The sequence below is a fragment of the Setaria italica genome, chromosome III (assembly GCF_000263155.2).
Source record: "Setaria italica strain Yugu1 chromosome III, Setaria_italica_v2.0, whole genome shotgun sequence".
NCBI lineage: Eukaryota > Viridiplantae > Streptophyta > Magnoliopsida > Poales > Poaceae > Setaria > Setaria italica.
In genome coordinates this window covers 27,283,617-27,296,922 of record NC_028452.1, presented here as the reverse complement: position 1 = coordinate 27,296,922, position 13,306 = coordinate 27,283,617, and the positions used below count along the sequence as shown (strand labels likewise).

Sequence of the window (13,306 nt, the reverse complement as noted above, 5' to 3'; positions counted from 1 at the left end):
GCCTGTCGGGATTTTTCCTTTGGTGGATACGCCACTGGCCAGAGAGCACTCGCATCTGAAGGCAAGCGGGCCGGCGGCGCGCCGCTAACCCTTGGCCCCTCGGCCACCAGCCAAACCACGCTGCCGCCGGTCAGATTCCCGACGACAAGGAGTCAAGGACGCTGATGCCGTCGCTCAAATTCAATCCGGCTCAGAGGACGCCACCGAAGCCCAGGGGTGCCAAGACTTTCCCAGCTCTGTTCTGTCAAGTGATGGTAGGTTTTCTCCGGATTCGTGTTCTCTTCTCCATTTCCTTTCGATTTCTTCTGATTCGTCTTATATCCTGCAGCAGATGATGCATACGGGACTGTAACTGCTTCGACATCCCGGGCAAATAAAGGAATATATCCAATTTTCCGAGGAAGAAGGGGATCTGACCTGCGTAGCTGTCTGTGTTCCGAGGAAGAAGGGCGCTGCCAAGTGCCAAGCAAGCAGCCATGGCATCCAACGATGAGCAACGGCCACTACACCTTCTCTTCTTCCCGTTTGTCGCGCCGGGCCACCTCATCCCGGTGGCCGACATGGCCGCCCTCTTCGCCCCTCGCGGCGTCAAGTGCAGCATCCTCGCCACTCCCGTCAACGCCGCGGTGATCCGCTCCGCCGTTGACCGAGCCAACGACGCCTTCCGCAGCGCCGGCGCCCCGGCGATCGACCTCTCCACCATCCCCTTCCCCGACGTCGGGCTGCCGCCGGGCGTCGAGAGCGTCGTGGGCCTCTCCTCGGAGGCCGACAGGTACATGTTGTTGGAAGCGATCAAGCGGCTCCGGGAGCCCTTCGGCCGGTTCCTGGCCGACCACCGCCCCGACGCCGCCGTGGCCGATAGCTTCTACCCGTGGGCTGCGGACGCCGCCGCCGAGCACGGCGTCCCGCGGCTGTCTTTCCTCGGGAGCAGCATGTTCGGCCGCGCCTGCCACGACTCCCTGCTGCGCAACAACCCGCTGGAGGAGCTCGATCCGGACGACACCGACGCCGTCGTATCCCTGCCGGGGCTGCCGCACCGCGTCGCGCTGAGGAAGGGCCAGATGATGGACCCGAGGAAGAACGAGCTGGAGTGGGAGTTCGACAAGCTCGTGAACGCCGCCGACCGGAGGAGCTACGGCGAGCTCTTCAACAGCTTCGCCGAGCTAGAGCCGGGCTACGCCGAGCACTACCGCACGACGCTGGGCCGCCGAGTGTGGCTGGTAGGCCCGCTCGCGCACGCCAGGAAGGACTCGGCGGCGAGTGGCGGCGCCGGCGGGCTCGCGCCTGAGGCGGAAAGGTGCCTTCGGTGGCTCGACGGGAAGCCGGACGGCTCGGTCGTGTACGTCTCGTTCGGTACACTGGCGCGTGTCACGGCGGCGGAGCTGCGGGAGGCGGCGCGCGGCCTGCAGCAATCCGGAAGGAATTTTTTTTGGGTCATGAGTGAATCGGACACGGAGGGATCACAATGGATGCCCGAAGGCTTCGCCGAACTCATAGATACCGAAGAGCGCGGCATCATCTTCCGGGGTTGGGCTCCACAGATGCTCATCCTCAACCACTCCGCGGTCGGTGGGTTCGTGACACACTGCGGGTGGAACTCGGTGCTCGAGGCCGTGAGCGCAGGCGTGCCGCTGGTGACGTGGCCTCGACACGCTGACCAGTTCTACAACGAGATGCTCATCTTGGATGTGCTCAGGATAGGAGTTGGTGTCGGTGCAGGGTGCTACGCGTCGAAGCTGGACGTCCGTGGTGAGGTAATCAGTGGCGAGAAGATCGCGGAAAGCATTAACAAAGTGATGGGTGATGACGAGGAGGCCAGGATGATAAGGAAGAAGGCTATAGAGCTATGTGGGAAGGCCAGGAGCGCAACAGAGAAGGGCGGCTCTTCGTACAACGATGTCGAACAGTTGATTAAGGAGTTGATGGCTCGTCGGAGCTCTGTAAATGTTTGAGAACTAATCTGGTGCTCAGTTGGCTTGTTTTGAGTTGATGCAGGCGCGGGAAGTTTGACGTTTTACGTATGACCTCATAGGAACTTTTTTCACGTTTTTCGATAATCTATAATTGTTTGTAATATGGAATGTTTGTAATTGTGGGAGCCTATTGTAGATGGAATGATATTCTTTGCGGTAATAACTGCTATAGTAGAGAGTACAATACTTATGCATCTGTTTCAGGCTGTCCGCACTCATCATACTCTATTTCCATACTTAAAAGGAATTGAACCTGCAAAATTTACCAATTATGAGTTGGGTGACGGAGGGACGTACCATTCGAGCCTTTTTTTCAGACTCTAAAAGGAATATTCCATCCTAGTTATCGAGATTTTTTCCTCTATATCAATTTCTCCTACGCCCGTGTTACTCTATATGTCATCCTCTATACCAACTACCACATTTTTATTCCCCTCCCCCCTCTCTCTCTCCCTCCCCCATCTCCCTGACGCCTCGCCTCCTGAGCCTCCTCCCTGCCGGCCCCCTCCTCCTCCTCCTCCCCGCCGGCCTCCAGGGCCTCCTCCCAGCCGACCCCCCTCCCCCTCCTCCCCGCCGGCCGGCTCCTCCTCCTCCCCACTGGCCGGCTCCTCCTCTAGCGGCGGATGGGACCTTGTGGCGGATCCAGCGGCGGCAGCCATCAGCGACCGCGCAGCTCTGAGCGGAGGCGCGAGGGGCGGTCGTTGGGGCTGGCGGCCTCGGGAGGTGGGTAACGGGCGCCCCGGGCGTCCGCTTGCGTAGCGGAAGCCTCCCAGTACCACGGTGCAGCGTTTTTTCCACTATCGCTGTACTGAAGGATGGCTTATAGGGTCCCGGTGCGGACAGCATGAGCTGCTGGCTGTTGCTTTGAATTATGGCCAATTATGTGATAGCACTTGACGACAGGTTCTTGAGGCTCTGTTCTTACAAGTAGCTTCATGAATTGTTCATCAAACATTGGACGGTCACGAGGATAATATAAAATGCAAAAGCTACCAGTCTACCGGTGCATTTTACCGTCAAAAGAAAACATACCATCGATGACACTACCGGCGCCAACTGCTGAAGGAAGATGCATGGGAAGTAGGTGGAATTATATACAGACGTTAGAACAACTGAAATCTTGCAGTTCCCTGGAGGAAGGGAGCATCTAAACATGAATCTTCTAGTCGGGTAAAGAGTAGAGCTTTCGACTGCACTTGGGAAAATTTGGCTTAATAACTGAAATCAGTAGTGAGCATTAAGCCACCAAAGTCCAACTAGCAAAATGACAGATTGTCGCTGTGGATCTGAAGCACAGTTTGTTCGATTAGCAAAGTAACAACATAAGATCTTCCTGCCGTGTTCCTCAGAAAAGGAAAAGAAACGAACGACATTCTTTTTTTTCCTCTTCCTCTATATAAATACAACTAGAAATTTTTTTTGGCGTGTATACATGCTTGGATGAAATGTTCTTGAGGTGTACCAAGGAACCGGTCTCAGCCACAACATAACGAACCTGCGTGCTCACGGTCTCAGCCACAACATAAACCAACCTCCCACATTGCATTGAGTGAGCTGTCGCCTGTCGCGCCAGTAGGCTCTAGTCCTCAGAGTAGAGACTAGACTGATAGCGTCTTGAAAGCCGGAAAGGGACCAAAATCCTCAACTATCCGTTCAACGCTGCAGACAAGCTCTGTTCTGTGAAGTCTGAAGCTCCATAGAGCTGGTACGTATTCTGATCCGTGTCCTCTTTCATTTGTCTATTTTGATTTCTTCTGAGTTGTGTCTTACAGCACAGATCCATACAAGACAGTAATAGTTTTGAAACACTGGGCGAGGTAGGGAATATATCCATTTTAATTGGTCGCCCAAGGTGTAAGGTCTGACCTGTGTTTCTACAGAAGGACCAAGGCAAGCAGCCATGGCAGCCAACGATCAGCAGCCACTACATATTCTCTTCTTTCCGCAAGTTGCGGCCGGTCACCTCATTCCGGTGGCCGACATGGCCAACCTCTTCTCCTCTCGCGGCGTCAAGTGCACCATCCTCACCACTCCTAAGAACGCTGCGGTTATCCGCCTAGCTGTCGACCAAGCAGCCAACGGGGCCAGCGGCGGCACCGGCTTTCCGGCGATCGACATCTCCACCGTCCCCTTCCCCGACGTCGGACTCCCACCGAGCTTCGAGAGCATTGCTGACCTTACCTCGCAGGCCGACAAAGGCAAGCTGGTAGACGCGCTCCATCGGCTATGCGAGCCCTTGGACCGATTCCTGGCCGAGCACCGTCCCGACGCCGTCGTGGTCGACAGCTTTCTCGTGATACCGCCGCCAAGCACAACGTCCCGCGGCTGGCTTTCAACGGCTCCAGCATGTTCGCCCGGGCCTCCAACGACTCCTTGCTGCGCAACAACCCATTGGAGCTCGCTCCGGATGACCCCGACGCCGGCGTGTCCCTGCCAGGGCTGCCTCACCGTGTCGCGCTGAGGCGGAGCCAAATGATGGACCCGAGGACGAACGAGCTGGAGTGGAACTACTACCAGCGCGTGAATGTCGCGGACCAGAGGAGTTACGGCGAGATCTTCAACAGCTTCGCCGAGCTGGAGCTGGAGACCGGAGTATGTCGAGCACTACCGCACAACGCTCGGCCGCCGGGTGTGGCTCATGGGCCCGCTCGCCCACGCCAGCAAGGACTAGGCGGCGAGGGCCGGCGCCGGTGGGCTCGCGCCTGAGGCGGAGAGGTGCCTGCGGTGGCTCGACGAGAAGCCTGAAGGCTCAGTCGTGTACGTCTCTTTCGGAACACTGACCCATTTCACGGTGGCGGAACTGCGGGAGGTGGCGCGCGCGGCCTGCAGCAATCCGAAAGAAATTTTCTGTGGGTTATTATGAGTGGATCAGAAACGGATGCATTGCAGTGGATGCCCGGAGGCTTCACTGACCTGATTGCGCTGCCGGAGAGCAGGGACTCATTTTCAGGGGCTGGGCTCTGCAGAGGCTCATCCTCGACCACTCCGCCATCGGTGGGTTTGTGACGCATTGTGGGTGGATCTCGGTGCTGGAGGCCGTCAGTGCAGGCGTGCCGCTGGTGACGTGGCCTCGGTACGCTGACCAGTTTTACAATGCGAAGCTCGTCTTGGAGGTGCTCAAGATAGGGGTTGGTGTTGGTTCCAGGGTCTACGCATCGAAGCTAGAGGTCCGTGGCGAGGTGATTAGCGGCGAGAAGATCGCAGAAGCCATTGATGGAGTCATGGGTTGTTGGGCTGTGTATGTGTGTGGTGGCCCAAGGGCCCATGTATTGTGTATATACATATGAAACTAGCAGGGAATAGAACGTGAGAGTTCTAGATTTTTCGCCATACTTCATGGTGTCAGAGCCGATGGTGGCGATTCAGGCGGAGACCACGGGATGGTGCTGGCGGCGGTGATCGTCGCCATCGCAAGCATCGATTTGACAACAGAGTGCTGAAATCGAAGCAGCAAGGTCGTGCCAGCCGCCGGCGTGTTCGTGCAGCTCGAGCAGAGGCTTCACGTGGTGGTGCTTCAGCAAGATTGCGGCAGAGAGAAGGGAGCGCTTGCTGGCCGTGGCCAGGAAGGTGATTTCCAGGCGGATTCAGAAGAGGAAAGCGTGGATCTGTGCTGGGAGCAGGGGAGTTCACGGTTTGTGGAGGAGCAGCAGCAGTACTGCAACTGGAGGTAATCCCGAGCAGATTTTGTGCTTTTGTGTTTCAGGGAGGATACAAGTGAGCAGTTGTGTGTGTAATACTCTGAGGGAGAAAGCAATCTGTTACTAGCTTCAGCTTTCTAGTGGCAAGGAGGGGTGAGTGCTGAGCTGATTGGAAGAAGCAAGGAAGGGCCATTAGCCTGCTGGTCTGCGTGCAAAGAGAAGCTGCAAAACAGAAAGGAATTGATGCAATGTGCTGCTTGCTGCTAGTGCCTTGTGCGCATTGGTACTGTTCTTGTGAGCTGCTTGAAGGAGACAGTCACAGAGGAGAGTGGGAAGGCAGCTAGCTGCCTAGATCAGAATTGTTCGTGTGCTATTCTGAAGCTCAGAGTGAAGCAACAGACTTAGAACTGAAATTGCCTGCATAGGAGGTGACTTCTGTGAAGGACAGTGTTGTGCTGCTACTTACAGAAGGAGGTGTGCTATTCTGGTTGGTAAGAATAAAATGGGGGAAACTCAAGGGACTGAACAAATTCTTGAGAAATTGGACAGATTGGAGAAATTGGTCAGCTTGCTCATTGTGCGGACCCAGGAGAAATTTAGAAAAGGCACAAAAGGTGGAAGTGATGTCAAATGACAACAAGCTGGAAGGTATTTATGGTAAAGCACTTTCATGCACGCGAATCCCTCGCTCTGAGCCATTAGTTACCTCCAAACTCCCAACTTTGACACTATGTAAAAAGAAGATTCTCTATCACATTAAACTTGCGGTACATGCATGGAGTACTAAATGTAGACGAAATCAAAAACTAATTGCACAGTTTTGTTGTACTTTGCGAGACGAATCTTTTGAGCCTAATTAGTCAATATTTGGACAATAATTCACAAATACAAACGAAACGCTGCAGTTGTGCATTTATGGCAAAATGCCAATTTTGCTACTCCCACATTGGGAACTAAACAAGATCTGAATGGATATTGGATTGTGGAGCTTCCAGACATGTCACAGGTGCTCAAAGTCAGTTTTTGACATATAAACCGTATCCATCCACACGTAAGGAGACCATCCAAACTGCTGATGGGACATGTCAACCCATAAAGGTATTGGTACGGTTCATTGCACGCCATCAATTAATTTGACATGTTCCGTCCTTTCCTGTAAATTTGTTATCATTGAGTGCTCTAGTTGATCAAATAGATTGCTTGAGTTTCATTTGATTGAGAGCATTGCATTATTTAAGAAAGAAGAACAGGAAAGAAAATTGGAATTGGTATTAGGCACGGCGGATTGTGGTGCCTTGATCGGAAAGAGGATGGTAAATTTATAGATGCTGCTTTGGTAGCAGGTATGAATGAAGATGAAGCAAGAGTGATGCTTCAGCATTGTCGGTTAGGCCACTTATCATTTGACACTATGGTCAAAGTTTTTCCAGAGATGATGAGTAAGATAGATAGGAGGAAACATGTGATTACGGGAAGCATAGAAGAGCAACATATGCCAGCAGGGGACTTAGGAGTATGTCTCCTTTTATGCTTATTCACTCTGATGTGTGGACTTGCCCAATTACCTCAGTTAGTGGAATGAAGTACTTACCTTTATTGACTGCTATTCACGTGTGACTTGAATATACCTTGTGAAACATAAGAGTGAAGTGCTTAAATGTTTTCAGGATTTTTCTCACTTATTAGGAATCAATTTGATGGTAAAGTTAAGGTACTAAGGATAGAGTGTTGTATATACATCTATGGGCTCACCAGAAGGTTTGGACAGTTATAAATATGGGGTTGAACATTAAGACGTATCTGACATGGAGATTATGGCGCAGGACGGCGTAGTCTACGCGGCAAGACAAGAACTAGTCGAGGATTAGGAAAAATTCTCTTAGTAATAGGAGTAGAACTCGTCTAGTCAAATCCGACTAGTATTCTTGTAAACAACCGACCTATAATCCTGCCCCCGGTAATATAAGGTGAGATAGGAACCTGTAACTCTACCCTTGGCAATATAAGGTGAGTCAGGGATCCCTCCAAAGTAAGTCAATCCTATCAACACACAGGATGTAAGGTATTACGCTATTTCGCGTTCCGAACCTGTCTAAATCGTGTGTCAGCGTTTACCTTCGAGTTTCTGATCTCGACGAGCTCCACTAACTAAAACATTACCTTGGGCACCCCCTCGGTAGGTTGCCGGGTCTAAACACGGCAGCTGCGCGCGCCAGGTAGGAGTCTCGCCGAGAATCCACTAGCGAACTCAATGACATAAGTCATCATCAAGCCAATCATCATGTTTGAAGGAGGCGCGACATTCGCCTTCGACTCCTGAGCTTGCGTCGCAGACGGCGCTGAAAATTTTCACCGTCACATTGCATCGACCTTGGAGAAGAAGCAACTAATCATGAAGCTCTAGCGTCAAGCTCCGGAGGATCTCGTCGAGAATTTCGATGAATTTTCAATTTCTGACTTAGTCCGAGGTTGGGGGGATGAGTCCGAATACAACTCAACTTCTCCCGCCAGATTGGCTTTCACGAGCCGGCGCATAAGCCATCATGCGAATCAGACTACCACCTGAGTCGATACCCGTTCGGCCTCCACAACGCGTCCACTGTTTATCAAGTGGTCCTATCCAGATCACAATCCGATATGGATACGATCGAGGACTTCGACTACTACTCGGATCCGGATGAGGAAACCCCTTTATCAGGTCCGCAGCAGGGCCTGGTGATCACATTAACTCCCCAAGGCAGATTCGTCTACTGACCTAACATGAAACCACTTGCTCTCACCAAGGATGACAATTCACGCCTCATCACCTACCTCGACACCCTCCCGTACCAGGAGGGAACTCCTTTGTCGCCCATCTACGAAGAGGACGGCGCCACGGAGGTCAGGACCTCGAGTTCAGGAAGCTACTCTTCGCTCTCATTACTGGACAAGAGGGTAAAGAAGAAAAGCAACAGGACAGAAACCCGCGACACGAGTGTCATCCCGGTGACGTCTCACAGGATGAGCTCATTGCCAACATTGTTGGAGAAGAGACGAGCAAGAGTAGAGCGCCGCCGTTGCCTTGCAGCAGACTTACCAATCCAGAACCTGGATAACGCCTTTGAAGCAGTTCAAACGCATCATCATAGTACTCTCCTGGCTACCGTCGTGTCTATCGATCTCATCACCCACGCGATGCCTCAGAACAAGTATACAAGACAGTAGCTTAACTGGCGGAATTCGCTTACAAAAAACTCGATCAGCAGAATCCAATACAGTCAGTTCAACGTTCCCCAACCCAGAGTAGTCAACATGGCAGCAGCCATAGAGGCCTTCTATCCAGACTAAGTCAACTTGGAGGCGCTAGACCAAGCAAAGCTGGAGCAGAGGGTAGTCGGGCAGGACCCTCGTGAGGCCGTGGCCACCGTGGGGCTAACCCAGAACCCGAGCACCTAGCAGAAAACCTCTGCAACAAGATCAACACCAGCCGCGATGCCCGTACCATCATCGATGGACGGCGCCGTGAGCGCAGGCAAGAAGTCGAGTATCTAGGAGATGATTCTGATGGGTTCTCCACCTTCTCAAGACGTGTGAGGAGGATAATTCTCCGTGAAAATTCAAACCTCCGGGTATCACCAAGTACGATTGCAAGTAGGACCGAGTCCAATGGCTACGGTGCTACTTGCTGTTAGTACAAGCAGCTAGGGGAAACGACGACACCAAAATCATCTACTTCCCTATGTGCATGAAGGCGGCGCCACTCACATGGCTTGAATCATTGGATAAGAATTCCATCGACTCATGGAAAGACCTCAAGGTAGCATTCACCAATAACTACGCAGGGGCAATGCAGCGTCCTAGCAATAAGATCAACTTTTCTCAAGTTAAACAACAAGAAGGCGAGACCCTACGGAGCTACTTACGTTGCTTCTTTGACAAGATCATCACAATCAGCGACATACGGAGCGCAACGTTATAGACTGCGAATGGCCTCTACGACCGTTGGATGTTCCAGGACCTCGGCAGAAGATGCCCCGCGGATGTTAAATCTCTCAAAATCGTGGTACAGACGTAGGTAGATGAAAAAGATAGGGAGATCAAAAGGTTCGAGTCCAATCGCAACAAGGGTCAGAACAGCAACAATCAGAACAATGGCCAATGCAACGACAAGAACCACAACGATCGCCCTAACAATGACAACCGAAATAACTACTCGGGAAGTCATAACTGTAAGTGAAAGCTAGAAAATACTGTCGCAGCAATGTCACAGCCATCCAAGAAAGGTGGCGGCAAGAATCAAGACAGGTCCTCATTCAACGAGCTCCTGAAGAAACAGTGCACATGGCACCCATACCTCAAGCACTCTATGATACATTGTTTCAGTCTATGCAGAGTCATGAAGGACCTGCCAGAACCATCTGGGAGCAAACACAAGGGCAAGGCTAAGGAAGACGAAGATGATGGTGACAATGGCAAGTTCTAGAACCAATCCAACACCATCAACGTCATCTTCAGTGGAACACCGGGTACTGCTACTAAGTGGTCCTAGAAGCTCGCCCTTTTAGAGATAATGTCCATTGAACCTGCGATACCAACGTTCCTTAAATGGTCCGAGGTGCCAATCACCTTCTCTAGGAAGGACCAATGGACTAGTTTCTCAGATCCAGGATGGTATCCCCTCGTCTTGGACCAAGTTGTTGCTGGTTCCAGACTCATTAAAGTACTCATTGATGGTGGTAGTGGTTTTAATGTACTGTTCACCAACACACTGAAGAAGATGGACCTCGACATCACCAATATGCTTACCCCAACAAACTCTTCGTTCTATGGAATCGTCCCAGGCAACGCAGCTGTACTCCTCGTACATTTAGTTTTGCCAGTTACCTTTGGGACTAAAGAACACTACCGAACAAAGGAGTACATCTGGTTCGAGGTAGCAAACTTCAAAACATCGTACCATGCCATCCTCGGAAGACCAGCATTAGCCAAATTCATGACCATCCAGCAGTACGTGTACTTAGTACTGAAGACGTCGGGACCCAAGGGAGTACTCTTCTTGCGTGGAGACTTGAAGATGTCGTACAACTGCGACACATAAGCCGTGGAGCTAGCAGCAACTACACAAGTACCAAATTCAATGATGCAAGTTTTCACTGCATCCAAGAAGTTGTCCCTGTCAGAACTCGAGATACCAGAAAAGAAGTCGGGGGCAACCAAGATCAAGCCAACAAGTGAAGTAGACATCAAAGTCATTGACCTTGAAACTGGTGATAGCTCCAAGACAACCCTGATTGACACAGGACTGGATCCTAAATAGGAAAGTGCGCTCATCAGCTTCCTACGGGCCAACCGAGACATCTTCGTATGGAAATTAGTGGACATGCCGGGGGTGCCCAGGGAGCTGATCGAGCACTTGTGAATCCAAAAGCTACACCTAGAAGGCAACGCCTACGATGATAAACCCAAGGCAGAAGGGAAGCCATCCAGAAAGAGCTGGCCAAACTACTCATGGCAAGTTTCATAAAAGAAGTCTATCATCCAGAGTGGCTCGATAATCCCGTCTTGGTGCGAAAGAAAAATAACAACGAGTGGAGGATGTGCATCAACTACACAGATCTCAACAAACACTGTCCAAAGGACCCCTTCAGACTCCCTAGGATTGATCAAGTCATTGACTCCATAGCTGGATGTGCCCTACTCTGTTTCCTCAATTGCTACTCAGGGTATCACACGATAGCTCTCAAGGAAGATCAAATCAAGATCGTGTTCATCACCGCATACGAAGCTTTCTGCTACACAACAATATCTTTCGGATTGAAGAACGCAGGCGCTACTTATCAATGGGCAATCCAGGAGTGCTTCAAGAAGCAGCTACACCGCAACGTGGAAGCGTACGTGGATGACGTGATTGTAAAGACTAGAAATCCTAGTGACCTGATTGAGGATTTAGAAGAAACTTTTGCAAGTTTGCGAGAGTTTCGATGGAAGCTCAACCTGACAAAATATGTCTTCGGTGTACCCTCCGGGAAACTACTCGAATTCATCATCAGTCACTGAAGAATGGTGGCCCTTAACAGATTTATCTCAAGACTTGGAGAACTTGGCCTACCCTTCTTCAAACTACTCGAGCGGCAAGATAAATTTCAGTGGACTGAGGAGGCAGATCAAGCCCTGCAACAATTAATGGACTTCCTTTTAAAGCTACCAGTCCTCAGGCGCTAAACGCCAATGAAGACTTGCTGCTTTACATTGCCGTGACTACTAATATCGTCAGTACGGCGATCATACGGCGATCATGGTTGAACGACCAGAGCCAGACCATGTATACGAAGTACAGAGGCCCATTTACTTCGTAAGTAAGGTGCTGCCAGATTCCAAGATCAGATATCCGCTAGTCCAGAAGCTGCTGTATATGATACTGCTCACCTCGCGCAAGTTACGACACTACTTCCAGGAGCACAACATCTTTGTCGTCACTCACTTTCTCGTGGGAGAAATTTTTCCACAATCCGGATGCAACGTGAAGAATATCTAAGTGGGCGGTAGAACTCGGGGCATTATCCCTAAAATTCAAGTCGAGGACTGCAATCAAGTCCCAGGCCCTTGTTAATTTCATGGCAGTATGGCGGGAGAATCAACTACCAACGCCAGCAAAGCGTCCAGAGTATTGGGTCATGTATTTCGACGGATCACTCAAGCTCGAGGGTGCCGGTGCAGGAGTACTCTTGATATCTCGTAAAGGTGAACAACTCAAATACGTCTTGCAAATTTAGGAAGTATCCAACAATGAAGCTGGATACGAAGCGCTTCTGCATGGGCTCCGTCTGGCTGTCTCGGTAGGAATCAAGCGATTGTTGGTCTACGACGACTCATTGGTGGTGATCAATCAAGTCAAGGATGAGTGAGATCACCACAAGGAGAACATGGATGCATATTGCTTAGAAGGATGCAAGTTAGAGAACAAATTTTCCGATCTGGAGTTCCACCATGTAGTTCGCGACAACAACGTAGCCGCGGACGTCCTATCCAAGCTCAGATCTACTCATGCTCAAGTTTCAGTAGGGGTTTTTGTCCATGAGCTACACAAGCCATCCATAACGGAGCCAGCACCATCAACAACGACTGATCGAGGTCCTACCGCACCAGATCGGGAGGTCATGATGATCGACGTAGACTAGAGAGTACCCTTCATCGACTACATCAAAGAAAACAAGTTATCTCCAGATAAGACAGAAACAGAGCAAGTCTAACAAGGCAGCAAGGACTATGTTCTAGTTGGAGAAAAGGTTTATAGAAGAGGCGCATCATCAGGAGTACACATGAAGTGCGTCTCGCGGGAAGACGGCAAAGACATACTGGAGGAAATATACAAAGGCATTTGCGGCAACCACGCGTCCTCACGAAAGATCATGGACAAAGCTTCAAGAGCAGGGTTCTATTGGCCTATAGCTCTAGCTAACGCCGAGGAACTAGTCCGCCAATGCCAGGGATGCCCATTCTTCACCAAATAATAGCACATCCCTGCCTACAAGCTGATCACCATACCACCTTCTTGGCCCTTCGCATGCTGGGGGCTTAACATGATTGGCCCACTACCCATAGAGCCTAGAGGATTCAATCGAGTATTGGTGGCAATCAACAAATTTACCAAATGGATCGAGGTGAAGCCAGTAACCTGTTCCAAGGCAGATAGAGTAATCGACTTCCTCGATGAAA

At 51.0% G+C, this 13,306-nt stretch overlaps 1 protein-coding gene across 2 annotated transcripts; it reads left to right on the top strand.

The window, feature by feature from the left end:
• Positions 1-85: 85 nt before the first annotated feature.
• Positions 86-2,165, top strand: LOC101759974 (scopoletin glucosyltransferase). 2 transcript variants are annotated; one of them, XM_012844863.3, is made up of 2 exons: positions 86-254; positions 332-2,165. In XM_012844863.3, exon 2 carries the CDS (start codon positions 477-479, stop codon positions 1,950-1,952), a length of 1,476 nt encoding a protein of 491 aa, XP_012700317.1. In that variant the 5' UTR covers positions 86-254; positions 332-476; the 3' UTR covers positions 1,953-2,165. The 2 variants fall into 2 exon arrangements, with proteins under 2 accessions (XP_012700317.1, XP_014660434.1); XM_014804948.2 differs by having other exon boundaries at positions 329-2,165.
• The last annotated feature ends 11,141 nt before the right edge of the window (positions 2,166-13,306 follow it).

Bases quoted from the DNA above. Each gene is read 5' to 3' on its own strand.
- LOC101759974 (XM_012844863.3), top strand. From the start codon at position 477: ATGGCATCCAACGATGAGCAACGGCCACTACACCTTCTCTTCTTCCCG.